At 40.9% G+C, this 26,135-nt stretch overlaps 1 protein-coding gene across 1 annotated transcript in view; it reads right to left on the reverse strand.

Annotated features, from left to right (window-relative positions):
- Positions 1–16: 16 nt before the first annotated feature.
- The window catches only part of LOC137298255 (transmembrane channel-like protein 1), a 43,492-nt gene continuing 17,373 nt past the window's right edge, over positions 17–26,135 (reverse strand). The window contains exons 3-21 of the mRNA XM_067830432.1: positions 25,946–26,021; positions 25,716–25,797; positions 23,291–23,397; positions 21,243–21,341; positions 19,610–19,749; positions 18,308–18,455; positions 16,557–16,600; positions 15,132–15,294; positions 14,216–14,395; positions 13,195–13,371; positions 12,477–12,605; positions 6,948–7,015; positions 6,389–6,628; positions 3,529–3,654; positions 2,884–2,962; positions 2,506–2,548; positions 2,251–2,346; positions 1,573–1,741; positions 17–1,391 (exon numbers count right to left, since the gene is read on the reverse strand). Of these exons, the coding sequence (XP_067686533.1) occupies positions 491–1,391; positions 1,573–1,741; positions 2,251–2,346; positions 2,506–2,548; positions 2,884–2,962; positions 3,529–3,654; positions 6,389–6,628; positions 6,948–7,015; positions 12,477–12,605; positions 13,195–13,371; positions 14,216–14,395; positions 15,132–15,294; positions 16,557–16,600; positions 18,308–18,455; positions 19,610–19,749; positions 21,243–21,341; positions 23,291–23,397; positions 25,716–25,797; positions 25,946–26,021 (3,067 nt within the window). The 3' untranslated portion in view covers positions 17–490. The remainder of the gene's footprint in view (positions 1,392–1,572; positions 1,742–2,250; positions 2,347–2,505; positions 2,549–2,883; positions 2,963–3,528; positions 3,655–6,388; positions 6,629–6,947; positions 7,016–12,476; positions 12,606–13,194; positions 13,372–14,215; positions 14,396–15,131; positions 15,295–16,556; positions 16,601–18,307; positions 18,456–19,609; positions 19,750–21,242; positions 21,342–23,290; positions 23,398–25,715; positions 25,798–25,945; positions 26,022–26,135) is intronic.

Consider the following 26,135-nt stretch of genomic DNA (forward strand, 5'->3'; position numbering starts at 1 on the left):
CTCTTTCACGGCGTGATGTGCACGCATATCTTCTAGATAGAACTCAGTAAAGGCAAGACAGTGGGTCTCTTCATCGCCTTCTTTGACAACGGACAAGCTGGTCATTTCAGCAGAAGGAGGATACTATGATTTTTTGCGAACCAGAAAATGTCGGTATTAGAACAGATCATCAATATCAATACAGTAGTGACAGGGAGATTCTACTAACCAATGAGAACCATGCTTTTAAACATTGTCTAAAACACACTCGATTGTTTTATTAATCAATCCTTGCAGGTGCTGAAAAAGCACCTTTCTACATGAAATTATATAATTTTACGCCCATTAAAATTAAATGGGTAGTATATTCATGGAGGTCAGTACATTTTATTGTGCAACATGTTAGAAAGTGACTTTAAAATAGCAGCCTTTGAATTTCAGATCTGACATATTTTGGAGTTTCTCTAACATTAGATATGTACAATGTTTGATTGCTCTGAGTCAGAGTCTTCTACTTCTTATTGAACCGAGCAAAAGCAGACGCAAACCTATTTCGGGCTGCTATGGCATCAGGACTGTTTTGGTCGTCTGAGCTACCCCCATCACTTTCAGACTCTTTGAAAAATGACAAAAGACTTGCAAATTTCTGCTTAGATGTGTCAATCTCGGGAGATCTGCTATCCGACATATTCTCAGAGGCAAAGGACAGGTTGAGATTGTCCTGATTGATACTGTTGTCCTCGCTACTGCTGGAGCTCTCCGAATCGGAACTGTCTTGCCCAACTAACCTTTTACTGTCTGTGTTGTCATCACTGCAGTCCTCAACTGTAATCTTTGGAATAGATTTTGTCTCACTCCTTTTTGAACTCAAATTGTTCCTAGAATTTGACATTTTCACATTATCTCTTGATCTTGCTGGCTTTATATTGTCCTGCGATCTGGACTGTCTTGTCTTAGATGAGGTCTTTTTGACATTGCTAGGTGGACACACATTGACCTCTGCCTGCACGGTTTCATTGACAATCTCAATCGAGGTGTTGCTTCTGCTCTTCCTTTCACGACCTTCCTTGCTTGAGCTTCTTGACTGTCTCTCCTTGGGCTTAGCAAGGATGTTCTTGCTGTGTTTCCTATTGGGAACAAGGTTCTCCTCAGATTTCATCCTACTTTCTTGCACTGGTCTCAGGCTAACCTCCGGATCATCGGATGATTCATCAAGTTCTATGTTTTGTTGCACTGTGTTCATGTTTGGTGTCCTTCCCTGTGGCTGTTTTATCTTTGATTTAGTTACAAGCGCCTTTAGCACCCCGTTTGTCAGATCACCCTGTGATCTTTCAGTCCCTTCATCGTCACCTGCAGGGTCATAACCCTGATTATACTTGGCTAGTTGACGCTCCTGGCTACGAACAGCATCCCTGAAGTGGAAAAAGAATCTGATCCACTGAAAGGATTCGAACAGTCTTTGATAATGTGTTTTTGTCTTTGAGTATTTGAATTTAATTTAACTGCTGCCAAACAAGTGTCAAAGACAACTCTGTTTCATGTTCCATTTGTTATGTAGTTATAGCATGCCACTGGTAGAATGACCAATGTTACCTGACAAGTTTCTCTTTGATGGCCCTCTCTTTCACTGACCTCTTCCCATGAACTACTGCAACAGGGATCTTGTGTCGATCTGGGGACGGAGATGCTGTAATAACCTTGGGGGGATCGGCACCGCCTGACATCATCTTGGCCAATCGAGCGGCTGTCAGTACTGATGATACTGGAAGAGTGAGTGAGTGAGTTTGGTTTGGTTTTACGCCGCTTTTAGCAATATTCCAGCAATATCACGGCGGGGGACACCAGAAAATGGGCCTTGCACGATACTGGAAGAGAGCAACAATTGTGCTTCTTTGTCCTGTCAGAGATGCTCAATCCCATTATGGTTCATGGTTGGCTTGTGCAGCTTTCAAAATGAGTTTGCGCTTCTTTCCCAGACTAAGCTACCAGTACATGCCTTTCAAAATGATCTGTATGAGTGGTTTAGAGATGACAAGACTGTATGGACGATTAACTTCTTTATTTTGGCAATGTTTCGGTATATATTCTGTTCAAGCATATCCAAACCATGGAAGTCGACCGACCATAAGAGTCTGGCATCTCTACCTTTCTAATCAAAATGTTTGTCAAAATTAAATTATTACTGAATATCAGGTATTCTTTGATATGACAATTGCAACAAGAGTACCCTAATGAGAGGATGGTGCTGTTTCACTAGAGCCTGTGGCATACCTGCATTCGTCATGTCCTTCTTCTTGGCTTTTGGTTTAGGGGCCACTGCTGGTCCTTTCCTCTGAATCAGTCCATCACCCTCTGTACCATGTTTTGCTGGAACCACATCATTTAATAGCTATCATTGCTCAGTTGGGAGAAGAGGGTTGTGGGTGAGGATGCAAGAGTGGCTAGTAAATATTCCAGCTTCATAAAAGTCATCATAAAATAAATTATTTTGACCATGCAGGGTGTGTGTATGGAAACACTACTTACCATCTGCCATAGCATACACTTTCCTTCTGCCTTCTGTCCTCTCCTGCAACCCAGTTAGGGAAATAGGTCACAGCAATGATTCAAAGATACAAAATTTTAAGTCATTGTGTTAACTGATGGGAATGACATTTGAGAGATTTATTTTATTTATTTATAATCCTTGTGGTCAGAAAATCTTACATTGGTGTAAGCAACATTCCAGCAATGTCAGAGTGAGTGACATCAGAAATGGGCTTCATACATTGTACCACTGTGAGGATTCAAACTAAGTTTTTCATGAGCGAACGCTGTAATGACTGGGCTATCCAAGCCCGCCACTCCCACAATAAAACATTAAGACTAATGACTTTAAACATGTATGAATATGTATCTACTCACATATTCCAACTGCATGCGCAGGTCGTTGTTTGACTCCCTGAGGGATCGTCCTACAGATACCAGGTAGTATATCGTCATTCTGTAAAGGGGGATAACTACTCACAATATATTTACTGCATGGACTAAACTTATATTTGCCTATGGCAAGTAGCATCTTCAATTATAAAATGGTAATGACAAAAATGTATCGTCAGTTATGTAACAAGAAGCACTATATACAGCACTGTAAATAATCAAGTCTGGACCAGACAATCTAGTGATCACCAGCATAAGCATCGGATATGCTGGAATAGGATGATGTGTGGTAAGTCAGTGAGTCATCCTGACGACCTGACAAGCATGTGTTTTTATAGATCTATTCTGATCTTCAAGGGTTGATCAGTGCTAAGAACACAAATGTAAGCAACTAGAATATGATGATATATGCTGGCAAGCATGGGTCCGCTTCACAAAGAAACGAGAATTCTTACAAGCATTGCTCGTTGAATTCCGAACTGGACCTAATTATTCAAAGCTCTCTTAGCGCTAAGATAGTCGTAAGTTATTGTTTATGTATGGCACTTTGATGATCTTGGCGCAAAGTGTTTCGAAATTCTAGGCCCTAATTCCATAGCCCATTATGACAATCACACAGTGGGTCCTCACAGCAGCAGGAGGAAGACGGGGATGATGACGCCGGGGGAAGCAGCGTATTCCAGGATAGAGTTGAAGGCTGGCGGCAGCCCGCTCTGCATGGCGTCCCCCAGGACTTGATACATCTTGCTTTGACCACTGAAACATCAACGTGTGATGCCGTAAAACGTATACGTCAACCAAGGTCGCATGCATTTCTGTTCGGACCCATTTCGTGTACTATTTGCAAAATAATTTATTACAAACACACACATGTGAGGAAGAGAGAGAAATGGATGAGCACATAATTCCCCGAGGTTAGTCGTGAATATGGAGGAGAATCTTCCAATGTTGCTGCAGACCGTTACAGAACGTTGGTTCCCAACACTGACGATGATTTGTTATGTTGAGTGATGTAATTTAGTTTTACGCCTCACTCAGCAATATTCTAGCTATGCGAGGACGGTCTGTAAATAATCGAGTTTGGACTAGGCAATCCAGTGATCAACACAATCTGCGTCGATCTACAGATAAATTATAGGTAACCGTAAAGTGCAAATTATCTACGTAAATGGGATTGGATGACGTGTCAAGCCTTGACCACCCGATCACATTAGTGATCTTTTCACTGCTTTCACAAGCAGCCTGGATCTTCACGTGTCTTGTGTTGAAACAGGGAAATAGAGTGCGCACAGAACACAAAATTCTGTCGACAGGTATGCGTTGAAGTGCAAGAGTTTGTCAAATAATTTCCTCATGTGCTATCATTAATTAACTGAATTACACACACACACACACACACACACAATGCATCAATGCTGAGAGTCATTTTTGCCTCAGTCCCTGAACCGTATATTATTTTCCATTGCTATCAACATTTTAAAAGGAATTATGATTTTATTTTTCCGTCAATGTCAGTTTTATCGCTGGGATATATCACTGGCATGTGTATACTTGGGAATCACCGATCCGTTACAATGTCAGCAATTTTCTAGGTATGAAGACTCACCTGGGCTGGCTAAATTGCGACTCCTGGTATGAGCTGTTTTCGTACATACCACCTTACCTGGGCAGGGAAAAAGCCATCGGTCTCTATTACCTCCGTGTAAAACAACCGAAAGTCGCTTTGCACAGGGTTAATGACGTCATACGCCTGTCTTTATGCACATGACGTCATCCTGACGTAAACATTCGAACATAACCAGGGTATGAGTGATTTTCGACAACTGAACATTTCGAATGACTTAAGATGGGATATATTTAGTAGCGAAGTGATTCAAACACTGACCAGTTCTGAGAAACCCATGAGCCTGTAGTCTACCGTTGCCAAATCCTAAATCCTGTTCTGGGCGAAATGGGATTCGAAGCCACGATTATAGGAAAATAGGCCCTGCTCTAACAAAGGGATTCCAGAGCTGTTCGTTTCACTGTTGTTTACGTCTCACGAAACAATATTCCATTTATATGATTGTGACCTGTGAACAATGGGTGAGTGAGTGAGTTTAGTTTTACGCCACACACAGCAATTTTCCAGCTATATGGCGACGGTCTGTAAATAATCGAGTCTGGACTAGACAATCCAGTGACCAACAACATGAGCATCGATCAGCGCAATTGGGAACCGATGTCATGTGTTAACCAAGTCAGCGTGCCTGACCACCCGATCCTGTTACTCGCCTCTTGTGACAAATAAAGTCGCTTTTTATGGCAAGAATGGGTTGCTGAAGGCCTATTCTAGCCCGGGACCTTCACGGGTCCCTGTGAACAATGGTGTCAAGTAGACAATCCAGTGATCGATATGGCGTTCTGACACTCATTTAGGCGAGTCTTGACCTCGTCATCCACTTAGTACCGCAGCGCTTATTCAACCCTCTGGATGCTATAGGAAACTTTAAATTATATCACGCACATAATGCACAGTTTTGAATGAAGCGGAAATTTTCTTCTTCTTAATACCATCCACTGATCTTTGACAAAGCTGAAGTTATGAAAATGACCTTTCAGCATCGCGACATCGCGATTCACAGCATTATTTGGTGTACGTTTTGAAATTTATCGAATATTTTAAGCACAACACCTTAAAATTTCTATTTCTTCAAACAGCCCAATTATCTGTACTTTAGTTTGCACCATCGGATAGGAAATATAATTCCGTATCATCTTTTAACTGTAGGTGTACATGTAGGTTTCAGTGACTTGCAGTCCAAGTAAACTTATCCTCATCACTTTTCGTTACACTCCACTACTGAGTCTAACAAAACCTTATGGGAGGTCGCCTCAGGTAACCTTTGAGATTGACCAATCAAAAAGGTTCGCATCCGAACGATTCCGAATGTTATTTGGCGTACGCTCGCTTCCGGGTGATGCACACGGCATACGTACAACCATGACAACGGTGAGTAAACAGTCGCTGAAAATAGTGTTCTGGCAATATTCAAAGATGTTATCTTGCAGATATATTAGCTAATCGTAACCATGTCAACAGAAACCCCAAAGCGGATATACTGCAGGACAAATAACTGTGTTATATGCGGATGTTTGTTTGTGGAGAGACAAAATGTTATGTGTCAGTGACCTGAATATTTTGAAAGTCCCCCCGATCTCTAAATAGTAGCCTTTGTCTGATTGGTTAAATCTATTCAACCGTCTTGCGTTTGATTGGACGGTCATTGGTCGCTCAAAGGTTACCTGACGCGACCTTCTCCTAGGTTGTGTTAGACTCAGTGGTGGAGTGTAACAAATACACTGAGAGACTTAGTTGACTGCGACTGCAGTGACTTGCGATCGGACATCTCGCGCTAAGTTCACTTTTCAGATCTCAGGAAAATGTGCTTCAGAAAACCCTCGGCATCCAAGGAGTTGATGGAAATGTTAAAAGACAAGAATATCTTACCTGAACGGCCCACATCTTGGTGACGGCTCCACGCCCACGATAGCGAACAACGGCGGAAGCATACACAGAAACAACATCACGAGAAGCAGTGCGTAGTAGAAGTTGTTTGAACGCGAGGCTCGGAATATCCTCTCCTGGGGTACATTACACACCATGACTGACCAACAACGAACATACACCATGATCATCAGCTTGACCATGTTCAAAACCGGAAGTCCGGGCGCAAAGAAGGTGCCGAGCCTGGAAGAGAAATTGCGAAACTAAAATAATCCCCAATCAAAATCCGACCTACTGTTCTGTCTCCTTAGATATGTGCAAATGACATTCAGCAAAAGCGAAAACCGTTTCTATCGTAACAATGATTAACTTTATTTAAATGAGTAATTTTACTTTACATTCAAGAACAAAGTGATATTAACTTGCTTATGGTAATATTCAACCAACACTTGGTGGTGAAAACATACATATCGCTCATTATCCATTTCTGTAGATTCGAACATGGGTGACGAGCGAACACTTGGCCCACTGTCCCACTAGAAATAAGTATGGTCAAACCTACCATATCACTCCTTGGTTGTTGATCAAGTGAAGGAGGTTCTCGGCCGTTTTAAAGTCGGGATATTCCGGCTGGAATAAAAGTGATTGATTGAGTGAGTGAGTTAATATTTAACGTCACATCGGCAATATTTCAGCCATATCGTGACGAGAACACTCAACAATGAAAAGGACCATATGTACATTATGAAACCTTTCTACAAAGGACAGTAAAACAACTAGAATATCACAATTTGAATTAAAACTAGCATGGGAAGTTAACACCGATATCACTATTTAGATAATAAAATATATAAACAAGCTATAGATCACCAACAACAGAAGGTAGATCACCATACTAGGGACCATGGCTACGTACAGTACCTTTGCTACCTACATGGACCCAAGCTTGATTTACACCATTCCTTCAGCTGCTGGCGATTGTAGGAAATGTTACTAGCCAAACTTAAAACAATAAGAATGCTCCGTTTAAAAAGCCTGGTAAATTCACAACGACTTACGTACCCTCTCAGGAGGACAATAATTTTACAATACTTCAACCCCCTTTGAGGGTACAGCCACTATTAATTCAAGTTACTAGTCGAAACTACCAATAATTAAAATGCAACTATCTACAGAACATAATAATCAAAATTCAGGCATGAAATCAATTTCCTTTAAAAACCCAATGATTATATAAGAACTAACGGCGGTAAAAAGATCCATAACAGTTTTGACACTGAAATATTTATCCTTGTGATGGAGAATTCGGCACAGTCAAGCAGGATATGCTTGAATGCAGAAATGGAGGATCCTCATCTTTTAAAAGATATGCATGAGTACATCTAGTGTGGCCAATACGACATCGTCGTAAAATAACCTCTTCAAATCTGGACAGCCCAAGTAGATGTAACCAATATACGGTTTTATTTCATGTAATGTATTTATACCTACTTGGTTGTCCCACTTCTTCTGCATCAGATCACGGACATAAGATCTGATTGTAGCTTTATAATCCCAGTATGGAATAAGAAGTGACGACAGATTTGTTGAGTGCTGCTTTAGAAGTGTCAGCGTGGCTGGGTAACCAACAAAAGACGATGTCGTATTGGCCAGTAGCAAGATCATTATACAATTCGATAATTTCGATTAAAAGAGGATGTTTACATAAGTTATTAATAGCCTGAAGACAAGGAAGAGAGTCCGAATAGATTATGTATTGTTTATGTTTAGGATGTTTCTGAATATATTTAAGAGCCGTTAATATGGCGTTAGCTTTAGCACTGAAAATAGAGCTATTATCCGGTAATCTATAAGATACTGTTCTGGATCCAATGATAGTGGCACAAGCCACTGCGCCTCCGTCCTTGGATCCATCTGTAAATAAGGATTTATAATTGCTATATTTACGTTTTAATTGATTATATTCTTGTTTATATTGTAATTCATTAGTTTCTGATTTTTAAATGCGGTTAATGTTAGGTCAGTTTGTGGCCTAACCAATTGCCAAGGAGGAGAAGAGAGAAGACAGGAAGGAGCTATAATATCCAGCTCAATGCCGGCAGAAGAAAGAAATGGTTTAATTCTATGTCCTAGAGGCGGAACAAAACCAGATTTCTTGTTGCATAAATCCTCATAAAGGGAATTGAAAACACAGTCATAGGCAGGGTTAAATTCATTAGAGTATAATTTAGTAGTGTATTGTAAAGACAATTTTATACGCCGTTGTGTAAGAGATGGTTCATCAGCCTCAAAGTAGAGACTGTCAATAGGTGAAGTTCTAAAAGACCCAAGACAAAGTCTTCACCCTTGGTGATGGACAGAATCAAGAAGTTTAAGGTTGCTTTTACAGGCTCCACCATGTACAATGGAGCCATAATCAAGTACAGATCGTACTAATTATCTGTATAAGTGAAGGAGGGTAGTTTGATACACTCCCAACTTTGAATTTGAAACAACTTTTACCAAATGTAGTGCCTTCAGGCATTTAGCCTTTAGGGATTTAATGTGTGGTAAGAATGTTAACTGAGAGTCGAAAAATAAACTCAAGAACTTGGCCTTCTTTACAACTTTGACGGTTGTGACATTTAATGATAATTCTGGGTCTTTATGGGACTTATATTTCCTACAAAAATGTATACAATTCGTTTTGGATTAAGAAAGCTTAAAGTTTTCAAGACACCATTTATATATTTTGTTTAAACATAACTGCAGTTGCCGTACAATTGCATGCATTTTTTACCACGACAGGAAATACTTAAATCATCCACAAATAATGATCCATCAATTGAATCATTGAAAAAAACCTTGGATAAACTATTGATCTTGATGCTAAACAATGTGACAGACAAAATACTGCCTTGAGGGACACCCTGATACTGATTGTAATGATCAGACAAGGTTGAACCCACTGACTTGAAATTGCCTGTCTTTAAAAATTGTGATATAAAAAGAGGCAAGTGGCCTCTCAAACCAAAATCATGTAAATCCTTCAAAATGCCACGCTTCCAGGTTGTATGATAAGTTTTCTCAAGGTCAAAGAAAATTGATACATCATGTTGTTTATTTACTATAGCGTTTTTGACAAAGGATTATAAAATGATTTTCCACTTTCTGGCCTGTTTACATTCATTATTGACCATCCATTCAAATTCATTTATATATATATGAAAAAGCGAGGGATATATCCAGGGAAGAGTATGTTCCCGTAGCTGGATGTAGGTAAGTGGCTGAATCATCATTGAAAATACATAAGTTATTATCGGATATGAATACCTCGATGATTTTACCTTTAGTATTTGTGTTGACACTTCCCCAAAGTGGGTTGGGTTCCAGTACCTTTGTCTCCCACGGGAGAAAAGAATGATAATCACTATACTGTTTAGAATTAAAGTTATTGATATTTTTAAGATATGTCTCTTGGAGGCATAATGCTGACGGTTTAAGATCTTGTATGAGTAGCTGTATTTCGTTTAGGTTACTCTTCAGTCCTCTGCAATTCCACTGTATCAAGGGATGAGAACATTTCATCTCTAAGGCGGATTAATTGGCGATTTCGCTCGCCCATTATTTTTAGGCGACAAACCTGTTGTTCTCTGTGAGGTGCTCCCTGAAACATCCATCCCTTCAAATGATCCAAACTTATTGTAAAGTTTGATGGGATCATCAGAACCCTTTGATAGTCTACTCGTTTCATTGTTTAGAGATGAGTCAGATTAGTCTGGATAAAGCATGCTTTCCCTTCTTGGAGTGTGAATTTGGTGCTGAGTCATTCTGTACCCCTGTTTGTTGATTTGGGGTTAAGGAAGCAGGAGACGATACAGGAATCTGTATAGCTGAAGAAGGCTCAGCAGTAGTTTGTGTGCAGGAATCGGACATGCAGGAGGGTTCTGGATTAGTGGAATGTATCTACGTCAGATCTGTTTGACAGTCAATAGAAGATGTTATCAAAGCTGGTCTTTTAGTTACAGAGGCATAGGGCTCACTAGGATCACAGGAAGGTACAAGTTTCCTAGCCTCATTGTAACTAATGTTCTGAATAGTTTTGATTTTATTAATCTGCACCTTTCTTTTTCACATGGGACACTCTTTTGACGAGGACAGTTGACACATTTCTTAAAGTTGATATCGTAGTCTTCAAGTAACATGAGTTTTCTCACCACAGTGAGCACAAGTAATAGTATTTTTGCATAAATGTACCCCATGAGCAAACTTTTGGCACTTAAAACACTTCAGTGGGTTGGGGATAAATTGTTCAACTGCAAGGCTGCAATAACCTGCTTTGATAGTTTTGGGTGTAGATCGAGAGACAAAAGAAAACAGGTATGTGTTTGTTTTAAGTATTTCTGAAGTTGGACGCCGAGTGAACGTTTCACGTGTGTCACACCTTGATCTTTAAACTCACAAACTATATCAAACTTAGACATATCATCTATGAGGTGATCAAGGTCCTTTACTGTCCCTTTGCTTAAATTACGTGACCGGTGGACAGATACAGAAACAGGGAGACAAGCTAAGGAATCAGCAGACAGCAAGTTGGTAGCTTGTTGTCTTTTGGCACATTCAGTGAGAAGTGATCCAGATCTCATACGTTTGATAGTCTTAACATCTCCTGCTGTACCATACACTCCTTTTGAAATCGCAAATGGATTCAGTTTGATAGGTTGCCTGTCCGGAGATTCAAGAACCAGAAATCTCGGCCAGAACTCAACTTGTGTAAGAGGTATACAACCTTCATTCGCACCATGATCAGTGTCAAGTTGACAGTCTTCTCCAAGGGAGTTTCACGAGCCATGTCGAAGTATTAAAGATTCACCACCCCAGGTCCCCACCCACAACGGATTATCATAAAGACAATGCTATATACAAGTGGATCTCCAGCTTGCAGCACCAAGGATACTGGGATTATATACTCCAGCAGAAGGATTAAACAGATAATCAATCTACCAGACTGGCCCATGAGGCACCGCCCTCCCGGCATACGACTCTAGGCAAAAACACACATAACATGATACATTTGATATTGAAGAATCAAAATAGTTTGGCCAAGCATGATAAATCAAATTAACAGTTTCATAAAGTTTTGAGCATTTCATAGTTGCAGCTCAGGGCTTGGCGTGACCAGCCGATTGATAGAACTGGACCAGTTCTACCACTCGTCTAGGTGAAGTAAGGGCCGAAGTGGTGTGTTGAGCAACAGGAACAAAATGGTTAAGTCTCCTACTGCCCTCAACCACCAGACTAACGTCCTCCACCGACACGGGACGCAACCCATGGCAAACAGGTTGCCCAATTTGGTCGCCTCTTACCACCAGCAATAGGGTGCTGTGGACACATTCAGTCCCGGGTCCACACGGGAGAAGAGCACCTAACGTTACCCAGCACCCACCACGAGGAGGTGGCTCTTCATGGGTGCCTGGGAAAAAAAGAACTCAGGCAATGGTGATCAGAGTTTCTTTTGCTGCCTCTGTGGGACAATATTCAAAATTAATAAAATAACCATCATCAGTTATCAAGCGAGTCATAACGGAATAAAATTTTTGATCCTTGATATTCGAGGATGATTTGACGGTTCGTACAAAAGCAAATGAAACTGAAAAAAAACCCCATAAATCCCTTCCATAAAAGATTTGATTATCGTTTAAACCTGTACTGAGCACTATTCTAGCTATATGAGGGTGGTCTGCACATAATCGTATCTGGACCAGAAAATCCAGCGATTGACCTAATGAGCATCTATTTACACAATTCGGATAGGGTGGCCCAATCCCGTTTGTGGATTCTCACAAGCATGGGTTGCCGAACACCAATGTCATTGTTATCTTCACGTTTCCGTAATGAGTTATTATGGCAAACATGAAACTGAATCATTACAAGCAGTGAGCGAATGCGAGTGGATGATTCGTTTACACACATCTGCCAAGAGACAATTTCATTTTTAAAGGCCCAACTGATTACCAAATATATCACTGTGTCATCACGAACGTTTCATTACAGTCAGTGATCGAATGGGATGTCCACTTGCTTCTTTTATGTTGTATATATCAATACTTACGAATTTCTTCTCCATGTCCCAGCAGCAGATGTTGTTGCAGTAGCGGATGAAGACGCCACGAATGAAGTCGATGATGACGATTTGCCCCAAGGTGAAGATGAGATCCATGACCGTCAGCTTGAACACTTCCTGAAGGACACAATCCAAACTTTACCATCTCCAACATCCCACGCAGGGATAAAACTTTTATTAAGGCACGGTAAATATGATAAAGTTTATCGTGGCTTCTCTTTGATTCTTAGTGACAAAGCGATGTTTGGAAAGACATTACATAAATTATGACACATTTTCACCAAAATAATAAGTATCCTCACTTCCATTTCTTGGATGTATGACGTCCCTCAAACTAGATTGTTACAACACAACACAAACTTCATTTCGGAGTTTTATTTTATTTTTAAAATTTTTTTTTAGGTTTTCACTTTAATTATTTTTGTGAAGTGTCTTTCAGGTCAGTAAACACGAGTTTTCATTCACTTGTATGCACCTTAAAATTTGGCACAACTGTTTAGTTTCCCCCTCCAAACCAGGGCAGGTTGGTTGTGTATTCACAGTAATCCCACCCAATACCACTCTACATTAAATTGGTTTTGATGATTATTTTATTTATCACGACTTGATAACTGTTGGTCTGCAGATACTTAAATCAGTTGATAAATAAACACACCAGTGACGTACCGGCGCCTCCTGATGGCGTTACAGAGAGATAATTATTTACCTGGCCAATCATTGTTTCCCAGCAGAGATCCGAGGTATCCTCTATGACTGTACAATTCTGGCGTCCTACTGGTGACTCGGAGACTGTAGGCACCGTAGTGCTGATGTCGGAACACAGGACGGTGTCGTTCCCGAGGCTGGCCAGACGTGCCGCCCTCTCAGATTGTATCTCTTTTTTCTGTGAACCATTCAATATTAACAAATGAAGAAATATAAATTTTGTTTATTTGTTGTTTACGCCGCTCTCAGCGAAATATGGCTGCGGTCTGAAAGCGAGTGAGTGAGTGAGTTTAGTTTTACGCCGCACTCAGCAATATTACAGCTATATGGCGGCGGTCTGTAAATAATCGAGTTTGGACCAGACAATCTTGTGATCAACAACATGAGCTTCGATCTGCGCAATTGGGAACCGATGACATGTGTCGACCAAGTCAGCGAGTCTGACCACCCGATCCTGTTAGTCGCCTCTTGCGACAAGCATAGTCGCCCTTTATGGCAAACATGGGCTGCTGAAGGCCTATTCCACCCCGGGACCTTCACGGGTCCAGTCTGAAAGCAAAGGAACCTGGGCCGGACAGTTCAGTGATCAACGGTATGATCATCGACCCTCGCAACTGGGTTATGATGACATGTGTCAACCAAGCCTGACCACCCGATCCCGTTAGTCGCCTCTTACAAAAAGTATTACTGAAGACGAATTCTATCCCGGATGTTCATGGATCCAAAGTATAGATCCTTGCTTTATGGGTAGCTGGAAAGTAAACTGCCCCGAACTGACATTAGTGTGGCTCATTGGTAACTGAGAATATCTTACCCAGAACAAACTCTTAGGTACCATCCACCTACCAGGGGCCTTGGGTCATCCTAGTGTTTAGAAGTTCACTTGTCATGTCCCAAACATTTGTACCGCGCAGGTACTTGGAGCCTTTTGTGTTATTTTTCACGTCGTGAAATGCTGTTAAAATATTTGTATGACCGTACTCACTCACTCACACACTCATCCACCCAGTATCTCTACCTACCAGGTCATCTTGTTTGTTGTAAAGGGCGATGAAGAGGGTGTACAGATTGAGGAGGTTGAGAGCGAAGATCCTTGCGAGCTGGAGCCGGAGGTTGATTCGGGGGTGGTACTTCTCCATCATCGATATCAGGTCAGAGATGTTGGGGAACAGGGTGGATATAAGGGTCATAATGACAGTCAGCTGGAATATACATTCAGATGTCAGGGAACTAACAGATGCTGGGGATGTCTCAAGAAATATCACCACCCTCGTAGGAAACAGTTGTGTAACGATTCCTTCATTTTGTTGTTTTTCTTGTCAATCGTCCTCGATCACGCCACCCAGTGCTTGACAGCATGACCAACGACACAGCGACCCAAAGACCAAACGGCAGTATATTAAGTAGTTTGTGATAGTTAGCAATTAGTTAAACTGTTTTGATTATATTGTCATTATCATTTGTTGACGAAGCTAATCAAAATACTTTTATTGGTGAGATTAGACGCTGTTTATGTTGAACTGAGCATAAAAAACTCATATAGTGACATTTATTAACGTGTATGAATGTGGCTGTAGGTATTGGTTTGAGATGTAACAAGTTTATAATGCTTGGACATTCCAGTAGCAAGGTGTAACAACCATTCTCCATTGACACACAGTATACTTATTCCGAGCCGACCAGGCCTTGTTACATCATCAGAATGCACAACGCACGGCAACAATTACAAGTACACCCTTTCACGACTTAATGTGGATTGGGACCTACAGAAGCTTTGGTACGGATCAGGTAACATACTTAATGTAAACTCTGACTGACGTATATGCAAAAGCATCCCAGTGCGTGGGTATCCCTCATCTACTGACAGCCTAAACTTACTCTTAGGCAGTACTGAAAGCAGGGGCAATCTGAACACTCGATGGATATTTGTAAGCGTACCTCATTCTCCGCCCAGAATCCAGCCACGAAGTTCTTGTCCTGTCGCTTGTTGAGCTCCATCCTCCGCGACCTGTCCACGAACAGCTGAATGATGTATGCACTGAGGGCTAAGGACATCAGCACCAGAACATTGGCTAGCACCCTCAGGAACAGCAGCAGGTGTCTGCAGTGAGGGTTAATAACCGTTATTCAGGAGTGAGTGAGTGAGGACACTTTTAAGCACTATTCCTGCATTCAGCGGGGGACACCAGAAATAGTGTTCAGAAATTGAACATACATGGGCCAAATATATTAACTGGCAACCATTGTAAAGAAAGGCTTGTATACATAATTACTACAGAATGCCGCTTTAATTATAAGTTTAATTGCATGTGTACAAAATGTGTGTAGCTCCCTGGGAAAATAGCTGGCTTGTCAGGCACAAGAGTGAGTTACGTTTTACGCCGCATTCAGCAATATTCCAGCCATATACAGGTGGTCTGTAAATAGTCGAGTGTCGACCAGCCAATCCAGTGATTAACTGCATGAGCATCGACCTGCGCAACTGGGATGCGATGACATGAGTCAACTAAGTCGGTAAGTCTGACTACCTGATCCCGTTTGACGCCACTTACCACAAACATAGCCGCCTTATGTGGCAAGGATGGGTTGCTGAAGACATTCTGCCTAGGCTTTTCACGGACCTCAGGCACAAGTGAGTTAGTTAACAGTCACTGTTCTAGCCTTACCATGGGTTAAAAACAAAACTCTTTAAACTCCAGACAATTACACGTACTTCAAAATCAAACGAACTGCCATGCAACACAAAGGAACAACTACTATTTCCAAGTCTCTTTTCGGAAGCATCCCAAATGTTCCTGTTACTTATGTTACACGGTGTTTGTTTTGCTCATTATATGATAGGATAACTATAGCATTAGCGGCCACTGATATGAGGAAAGGGATTCATCTTGTGATGGTGTGATCATTCATTCCCATCTAAAACAGCAAGATTACCCAAGATGCACAATGACTAAGTTCATGGGTCTTTCAACGGTTAGAACGAAGATAACTTTAAGTGTAGATGAAACCAATTGTGCGAGAAGGCAAAGAATTTCTTTGAAAATAGATGCTCATAAAAGGTAATTCATCTGTATCAAACATGTATATATTCATTTATATAATATTCATTTCTCTATTTTGATTTTATCTCTCTATATATACGTGTTTTTAACACATCTTCGACTTTCATATAAGAAACATCTAACACTCAAATCCTAACTATCCTTGTTAAACTTTTTATTTTGTATTTTACTGTATACAGTCGTGCCCCGTATATCCGAACGCTTGTGGTTTTATTGAAATCGTCCGTCCGTCGTGAATCGAGGTTTACTTGTACAGAAAAATGTGCTTTTTTAAGTGTAAAAACAATTGGGTGCAACCTACTTGTTTCCTTCTTTCGTCTTTTCCTCTTCCTCCAATATGGCTTCCTGCAAAGAAGATACAACATTATGTGTTATTCAGCCGGTTGTTAGTCACGTGATATCACACCTGGTTATATGACTATCAGATTTTAGGGTGTTCCCCTACTTTTTGTTCGTAGTGTATAAACAATACTCTCCCTCATAAAAGCTATTTTGGTTTTGTTTGTTGTTCAGCCATCTGATGATCGAGTCTGGAGCAGACAATCCAGTGACATATCATGAGCATCGACCTTTGGAAATGGAATATAATGAATGTGTCACTCGACCCCATTATTCATGACAAGCATTTGTTTTGAAGACAAAGTCTGACCCGGATCTTCTTGGGTCGACCATCCAGAAAGTCTTTTTGTTTTTTTTCAAGAACGTCTCCCACAATTTGAGCAAAGAACAGATATATTCCACGCTGAAAAAAATAAATCTTTGTGACATCTTCTATAGTGAGCTCAAATATTCAAAACCAAATATTATGCAGAGCCTGTTTCATATGTCCTGTGGTTTTCTCGGAATTATAAAGAGTGAGTGAGTATAGGTTTACACCGCAATATCACGGCAGGAGGTTCACACATTTCACCCACGTGAGGAATCGAACTCGCGTCTTAAGTGCGATGAGCGAACGGTTTAACGGGGAATGAGTTCCGCCCTACCCTCCTCTTGTTACATACAAATTGTGGTATATTTGCTCCGGGGAGTCCTTCCCCGGTGTAACATTCCAACACTGAAATAACTGATTGGTGTTTATATCTGTTCTAGTTTAATGAATGTTTATTATATATTTTAGGGGAGGTATGCATACATGTCATTTTGTAATTTTGGTTATAGATGGGGTGGGTGGAACTCTTACCAAAAACCTAACACAACAATTACTAGAGAACACACAAAATTAACTAAAAGCCAAAAAGCCAATACACTGGGTTAGGGCACAGGGGCTGTCTTTGACAGCTAGGTCGAAAACGAAACTGATATATGAGAACTAGTTCGACAGCTTGGCTACTACAAAGCAAAGTTTCAACGTTATACTTTTGTAGGTGTGTAATATGGTTGACAGATAGGCGTACAAACGCAGCACGTTCCAAATACGGAATAGCGACCTTCATTCAGGTGTGCTGTAACCTGCTTCTATTCATATCCGCGCGCCTTACCTTTGACCCCGTGGTATCTACACATCATGGCTGAATTATCACATCCGCTATTCTTTGAAATTGTATATCCAAACTGTATACCGCCTGCTCCCTTCTCTCTCATGTTGCAGGGTTTCATTTTGTCCAACTTCATGGTGACTGTGTACTCTAGTCTCGCGACAATGATAATGGTGTATGCTTGACTTTCTCGTGTTACTTTGGTTATCGGAAAATCGTGTTGCAAACGCACTTTCTCAATGGCAGCACTAAATAGAATACAGCCTTCGCTGTATAAAAGTAGGTTTAGAAGTATTTAATGAATTTAACCCTTCAACTTGAACTCTTCTGACTGGGTCGACAAACGCATGATTTCCACGAGCAAAATTAGCCTCGAGGTGGGAGCACTGCAAACAGTAGCGTGAAAGTGAATAAATCCGTGTAGACTGGTACCCAGACCCCGCCGTCGATGAGCGCAAGACTCTAGGGTAGACAAACCAGTCTAATAATCCGTCATCGAATCGGCCACCAGAAGGCGCTGTGTAATGCACGCGGTTCCCACCACCGCTCGACAAATGGATTTCAATCAGTTACCTACCCTGATTGTTGTCACAAGAGACGCGTGTTTCGTGTTAGCAGTTTCCTTGTTTCCGATCATGTAGTCCCACTCAGTGAACAGTTTCCACGAGAAAGTGAAATGTTCGTCCTTGGTCGACATTCGACTTTGGCGGGAGTTGGATGCCATCCTGCAAAATACATCGTGTATAACAGCTATAAGTAAACAGCTAAACATATACATATATAATAATGTAATATTTGTGGAAATAAATACTTCTTCTAAACTTTCTTTCGTGGATACACCATTAATCTTGTAGGTGTGACTGGTGAGTGCATCCCGATGCCAACTGCTCTTGAAACTACGTGTTGTACTACTGCAGCACTTGGTATTTGACAATTTTGCGGACTCTAGGTACTTTTTCAAGTCACGAGCGGAAAGGCCACGTGAGTTCCCACGGTATATGCATAGCTCAGACAACACAAACCTTTTTAGCAATTAAAACATAAATATACATATTTCTAATTGAAAAATTGGGTATATGTTTCTGATGACTGTACCTTTCACCATGCAAATCAGCAATTCTTTCGTATTATCCTTTAATCGACTTATTCTTTCTTCCACTATAATGAAAACTTACGGGATTGATAAATGCTCGTCGCAGTAACTATGCAATAAATCTGAGGCGACGATAAATCTCTTTGTATTTGAAACTGAAAATTCTTCCATGGGACCTTCCATTCCATCTTTCAAACCAGTATGGGCGGTGGGGTAGCCTAGTGGTTAACGCGTTCGCTCATCACGCCGAAAGAACCGGGTTCGATTCTCCACATGGGTACAATGTGAGAAGCCCATTTTCTGGTGTCCCCCGTCGTGATATTGCTGGAATATTGCTAAAAGCGGCGTAAAACTAAACTCACTCACTTCAAACCTGTATGTTTGTCAGAGGAAAGTGAGTGTATAAACGTACGCCGCTTTTAATAGTATTAGATTGAGCTCAACCATGTCGTGTCAGTTTTAATTACTGTAATATGGCAGGTGCCCCGAGGATATGAAGGTTGTAGATGTGTTACTACCTCTGTGAAACCCATGTGCACAGTTACAATGACAGACATAAAAAGTTGGAATCGGGATTGGAATGAACGAACACAGATTATCAAAGAAGAAACCATAAAGGCATTTCGAAAATGTCAAATTGGCACGAAAATCCATATGAATCATTTCAACGTATTAATTCTTAATGTACGTTGTATTAGTATTCGTTATGTGAGAGGTTGACATAAACTGTCTGTACACAAAATCTTTTTCATTTTAATAAAGTTTGTAAAAATCGCAAAGACTCACGTTTTCAGCACAAAAATGAAGCTAAGGGCAAACGACATGAAACATGTCAGAAGGTAAGCCAGCGGCAGACGATATCCGCTCCCAATTGTGTCGGTGTTGCCATAGTAACCATAAAATACGACCGAATACTTCAGTATACCCTGAAAAAGAAACAACCGTGAGAGAATTACTTGATGATACCGAACTCGCTGAGGGAAACTTTCATTCAGAGTTACCGAGAGAATGTCGGTTCAGATTATAGCCAGTAACATTTCCTCAATATCTAAAGTGGCGTCAAAGCAACCGACTAGTGACTGACAGTATGAACATCACTCCATATCGTGTTGATAATGCTCTAGCGACTTATACTGAGGACGCCACAGCCTATAACATTTCCTCAATATGACGGAGACGTCTCAGAATCCGACTACTGGTTGATAGTGTGTGCATCACTCGGCGTGTTGATACGACCTTACAATATGCGGTATGATGCGCTAATGATTTCTGCTGCCTTGAATGACAAACATGAGAGATTTGCTACTGAACAGCCTTCAATAGGCAAACTGGAGGCACACCATAGCAACCCTAGGACAGATGTATACGGCAGGTGACTTTCACCATAGCTTCGTTCTTGAGATACATCTCTATATTCCACTTCACAAGTTATGTTTGTTTATGTTTAAGTCCGCAATATTCAAGCTATATGGAGCCGGTCTGTAAATCATCAAATTTGGACCAGACCATCCAGTGATCAACATCGTGAGCATCTACCTACGTAATTGGGATACGATAACATGTGCCACCAATTGGTGACTTAAGTCAGCAAGCTTCATCACCCGATCCCGTTAATCGCTTCTTCCGACAAGCATGGGTTACTGAAGACCAATTTTAATCCTGGCCCACGCGAGTCTGATCTTCAACAACCCATACTCGCTTCTTTAACTTATGACAGAATTATTTCATGAAGGAAGAGATCCGTGTGATTGTTTATATCAAAGTTCAGTTCCATAATTGTGTGTTCTGGATAGAGTTAGTCGAACAATAAATCAATATTCACAAGTGAACCTATAGCTGGAAAAGACGTTTTCCTGACAACTCATCAAAGTGGAGGAAGTTTGTATTGGGACAATAACATGTGACAATACAAACAGTGCTCTGAAACGTATTTAGGGTTTACGGGTATTTTAAGCATCCTGCAATTTTATCCGATCTCAAACGGAGGCTCTGCTGGACAGTGGATTTACGGTATTTGTGAAATGAAAATCTGAAATACAGAGGACCATTAGGCAGCGTTGGGATATGATGTAACGCAAAGACACAGTAGGAACAGCTTCGGTAATCACGATTCGTCAGGAAATCGTGGTTGGTTGGTAGGTTGTTGAACTCAGCAATAATCCTGTTGCGTGGCGGGGCACCTTTAATAATCAATACTGGACCAGACAATCCAGTGGTTACCAGCATGAGCTTCGATCCTACACTGTTGTGTATGGTGACGTGTCAACCAAGTCAACGAGCCTGCTGACCCATCCCGTTGGTTGCCGCTTAGTCTAACGACAAGCATGGGTTGCTGAAGACCAATTCTAGCCTGGATCATCCTGGGCAGACAGCTCCCGTGGAAACAAATCCCAAGATCATGTTGCTGAAGGTTACTTACCTCAGCGTCCCAGATTGTTTTGAGATCGGCTGAGCTGGCTTCTTCCTCTGCCGGTACCGTCTTCCTTGTCATGTTGCCATGGGGAACGCCCACGATAAGCTTGGGGAGAAGATCACATGTACAATGTCCATTAGTACGTCGGAGGTGAGAGGAGGAAATTAACGCGGCTTTGAATAGAAAAATGAGTTTTGTTTTCTGATACTAGTTTTAACCCAGAGAAGTTAGGCGAAATGGTAAAACACACATATATATATTTCTATGGTCTCTTTTCGGCCACCAGATACTGAATTAGAAATCATTGAGGGCTTTTTCACTCGTATTCACATGAATGACACCGAGACTGTCTTCTTTAGAAACAGCTGCACATTTCATTACTTTTTACACATAACGTTCTTTAGTTTTAACACGAGCTGTGTGAGTGTCAGGTATTTAAGGAGACAACGACACGTCAGTAAAACGCATATTAACATACCATCTTGGGTCTTATTCTGTTCTTGAAGGTAGAAAAAAGTTCCTTGTCACCCATTTAAATGTATATTTTCCATCATGTCAAGTAATGAAAATTCAAATATATACGGAAAAACTATTCCTGTCCGATAATTCGACAAATCTACCAGTGTACGAAACTCTAGGCGAAATGGTAAAACACACATATATATATATTTCTATGGTCTCTTTTCGGCCACCAGATACTGAATTAGAAATCATTGAGGGCTTTTTCACTCGTATTCACATGAATGACACCGAGACTGTCTTCTTTAGAAACAGCTGCACATTTCATTACTTTTTACACATAACGTTCTTTAGTTTTAACACGAGCTGTGTGAGTGTCAGGTATTTAAGGAGACAACGACACGTCAGTAAAACGCATATTAACATACCATCTTGGGTCTTATTCTGTTCTTGAAGGTAGAAAAAAGTTCCTTGTCACCCATTTAAATGTATATTTTCCATCATGTCAAGTAATGAAAATTCAAATATATACGGAAAAACTATTCTTGTCCGATAATTCGACAAATCTACCAGTGTACGAAACTCCAAAATAGAACAGGAAGCCCACGGGACTGATAACTGAAAAATGTTGCTGGCCCCGTTGACATGTAACCAGCCCTAGCACGTTTAAAATCATTTCGAAATATTTCCCGTAGTCAATGACATGATCAACTATATACCCTTCGGAAAAGTATAAGCCCACTGGGCTGGTTATAAAATGAAGTTGTAAGACCGCAAAGTAACTAGCAAGCAGCGGGCCTCCGGGCAGACGCTATTTCATACACTGAATCTACCCAATATGACACATACGATCAATTTTACAGAACATTTTATCTTTTGGGGACAAAAAAGGGTGTTCTTTATATTGTCCTCTCCGGCTGGGATTGCCTTAACCTACATTACTCTGTATACTCTAATAATCTAGAGCAATCTATGAACTGATAAATAAGACGTTATCCATAAACTATCCTACTTTCCTAACCTATAGCTATGACGTGCATTACGCACAATATCAATCTGCCCCATTTGTGATATTTCTTTCCTAAGGTTTATTTCCCATCAAGAAATCGTCCAATAAGATAAGTATGATCCCCACGTCATGTTCTGTCATATAACGAGGGTGAGATTATGCGGAAATGGATTATACTTAAAGATAATCATCGACCTTATTTTCCAAACACTGCTTAATCCCCCAATTGCCACGTTATGACGTCATCTTAACGTCACATGATGTTTAGTTAGTCCTACCAAATATCCTACATATACTGTTGTGTCCATGAAGTAAATCCCAGTGTGACATGTTTGGGCCACGTGTTACCTGGGGTCTGCCACCTTCTTGCTAGAGATGCGATGACATTTTTTTTTCTTTAAAAAGTCGAGGTGGCGGAGGTACATGTAATAAATGTTTACTGTAACTCGGTCATAGCGACGGTGGTTACAAGCCAATGTTCGGTTAGGGACAAATTCCAGTGGTCGAGGTAGCAATTAACACCGCCATATAAGGGACGCCAGCTAGGTCACATGTGTTAAGCAGCACATAAACTGATGACGTGTACCTCTGGAATGATGACGAAGCAGAGAGGCAAGAAGGTTAGCCATATATTAATCCAGATCAGCCATCGCAGGAACACGAAGTAGGAGGCCACCACTGACCCGAAGTGACCTTCAACATAGCATGTGTAATTAACATTGTCAGTGATGCAGGAACTACTACCTGCTTACAATTGTCAGTTTACCTATAGTTTGATACATCCATTTCTACGTTGTTCCTTTAATCTCCTACAACTAGATACATTGTCCATCTACCCATATCTTCCCATTTGTCTTCCCATCAGTCCACTCATTTATAGATGCGTCTTCAATCTACCCATCTCCAGGTACATCGTTAATCTACCCATCTCTAGGTACATCGTTAATCTACTCATCTCTAGGTACATCGTTAATCTACCCATCTCCAGGTACATCGTTAATCTACTCATCTCTAGGTACATCGTTAATCTACCCATCTCTAGGTACATCGTTAATCTACCCATCTCCAGGTACATCGTCAATGTACTCATCTCTAGGTACATCGTTAATCTACCCATCTCCAGGTACATCGTTAATCTACCCATCTCCAGGTACATCGTTAATCTACTCATCTCTAGGTACATCGTTAATCTACCCATCTCTAGGTACATCGTTAATCTACTCATCTCCAGGTACATCGTTAATCTACCCATCTCTAGGTACATCGATAATCTACCCATCTCCAGGTACATCGTTAATCTACTCATCTCTAGGTACCTCATTAATCTACTCATCTCCAGGTACATCGTTAATCTACCCATCTCCAGGTACATCGTTAATCTACTCATCTCTAGGTACATCGTTAATCTACTCATCTCCAGGTACATCGTTAATCTACCCATCTCCAGGTACATCGTTAATCGACCCATCTCTAGGTACATCGTTAATCTACTCATCTCTAGGTACATCGTTAATCTACCCATCTCCAGGTACATCGTTAATCTACCCATCTCCAGGTACATCGTTAATCTACCCATCTCCAGGTACATCGTTAATCTACCCATCCCTAGGTACATCGTTAATCTACCCATCTCTAGGTACATCGTTAATCTACCCATCTCTAGGTACATAGTTAATCTACCCATCTCTAGGTACATCATTAATCTACTCATCTCCAGGTACATCGTTAATCTACCCATCTCTAGGTACATCGTTAATCTACCCATCTCTAGGTACATCGTTAATCTACCCATCTCTAGGTACATCGTTAATGTACTCATCTCTAGGTACATCGTTAATGTACCCATCTCTAGGTACATCGTTAATCTACCCATCTCTAGGTACATCGTTAATCTACCCATCTCTAGGTACATCGTTAATCTACCCATCTCTAGGTACATCGTTAATCTACCCATCTCTAGGTACATCGTTAATCTACTCATCTCTAGGTACATCGTTAATCTACCCATCTCTAGGTACATCGTTAATCTACCCATCTCTAGGTACATCGTTAATCTACTCATCTCTAGGTACATCGTTAATCTACCCATCTCTAGGTACATCGTTAATCTACCCATCTCTAGGTACATCGTTAATCTACCCATCTCTAGGTACATCGTTAATCTACTCATCTCTAGGTACATCGTTAATCTACCCATCTCTAGGTACATCGTTAATCTACTCATCTCTAGGTACATCGTTAATCTACCCTTCTCTAGGTACATCATTTATCTACTCATCTCCAGGTACATCGTTAATCTACCCATCTCTAGGTACATTGTTAATCTACTCATCTCTAGGTACATCATTAATCTACCCATCTCTAGGTACATCGTTAATCTACTCATCTCTAGGTACATCGTTAATCTACCCATCTCTAGGTACATCGTTAATGTACCCTTCTCTAGGTACATCATTTATCTACTCATCTCCAGGTACATCGTTAATCTACCCATCTCTAGGTACATTGTTAATCTACTCATCTCTAGGTACATCATTAATCTACCCATCTCTATTTACATCGTTAATCTACTCATCTCTAGGTACATCATTAATCTACCCATCTCCAGGTACATCGTTAATCTACTCATCTCTAGGTACATCGTTAATCTACCCATCTCCAGGTACATCGTTAATCTACTCATCTCCAGGTACATCGTTAATCTACCCATCTCCAGGTACATCGTTAATCTACCCATCTCTAGGTACATCGTTAATCTACCCATCTCCAGGTACATCGTTAATCTACCCATCTCTAGGTACATCGTTAATCTACCCATCTCCAGGTACATCGTTAATCTACCCATCTCTAGGTACATCGTTAATCTACTCATCTCCAGGTACATCGTTAATCTACCCATCTCCAGGTACATCGTTAATCTACCCATCTCCAGGTACATCGTTAATCTACCCATCTCCAGGTACATCGTTAATCTACCCATCTCTAGGTACACTCACTACTCATCTACTCACTCTCTATCCTCTTGATCCGCATTTCCCAAGGCACCACCATGGTAACAAGGTTGTTCCAGCTCCTGTTGAGTTGCCGGAAAAACTAAATCAGAAAAGAAGTATGTCATATTTGCATGTGCTTGGGGCATTCCTCTTTTTACGTCAAAGCGAAGGAAGGGTGACATTATTATTTGTCGTGAAATTATTAATTCGTGTGTTTGATGACAGTGCGAATTCAGATATCCACCCACCATTCTCCACTTCTGTTGGTACCCTTGACTCCTTGACAGTTTTCCTTCGAACTTCTCAACGTAGGCTTGTGCAAGTCTGAAAATGTATAAAAGCTTGTACATGAATGTCAAACGTGTGTTTGCATGAATGCATGATGTATGGGTTCATGCACGGGTGATGTGATGCATAGATTCAATGGATGATGGATAT

The sequence above is a fragment of the Haliotis asinina genome, chromosome 10 (assembly GCF_037392515.1).
Source record: "Haliotis asinina isolate JCU_RB_2024 chromosome 10, JCU_Hal_asi_v2, whole genome shotgun sequence".
Classification (NCBI taxonomy): domain Eukaryota; kingdom Metazoa; phylum Mollusca; class Gastropoda; order Lepetellida; family Haliotidae; genus Haliotis; species Haliotis asinina.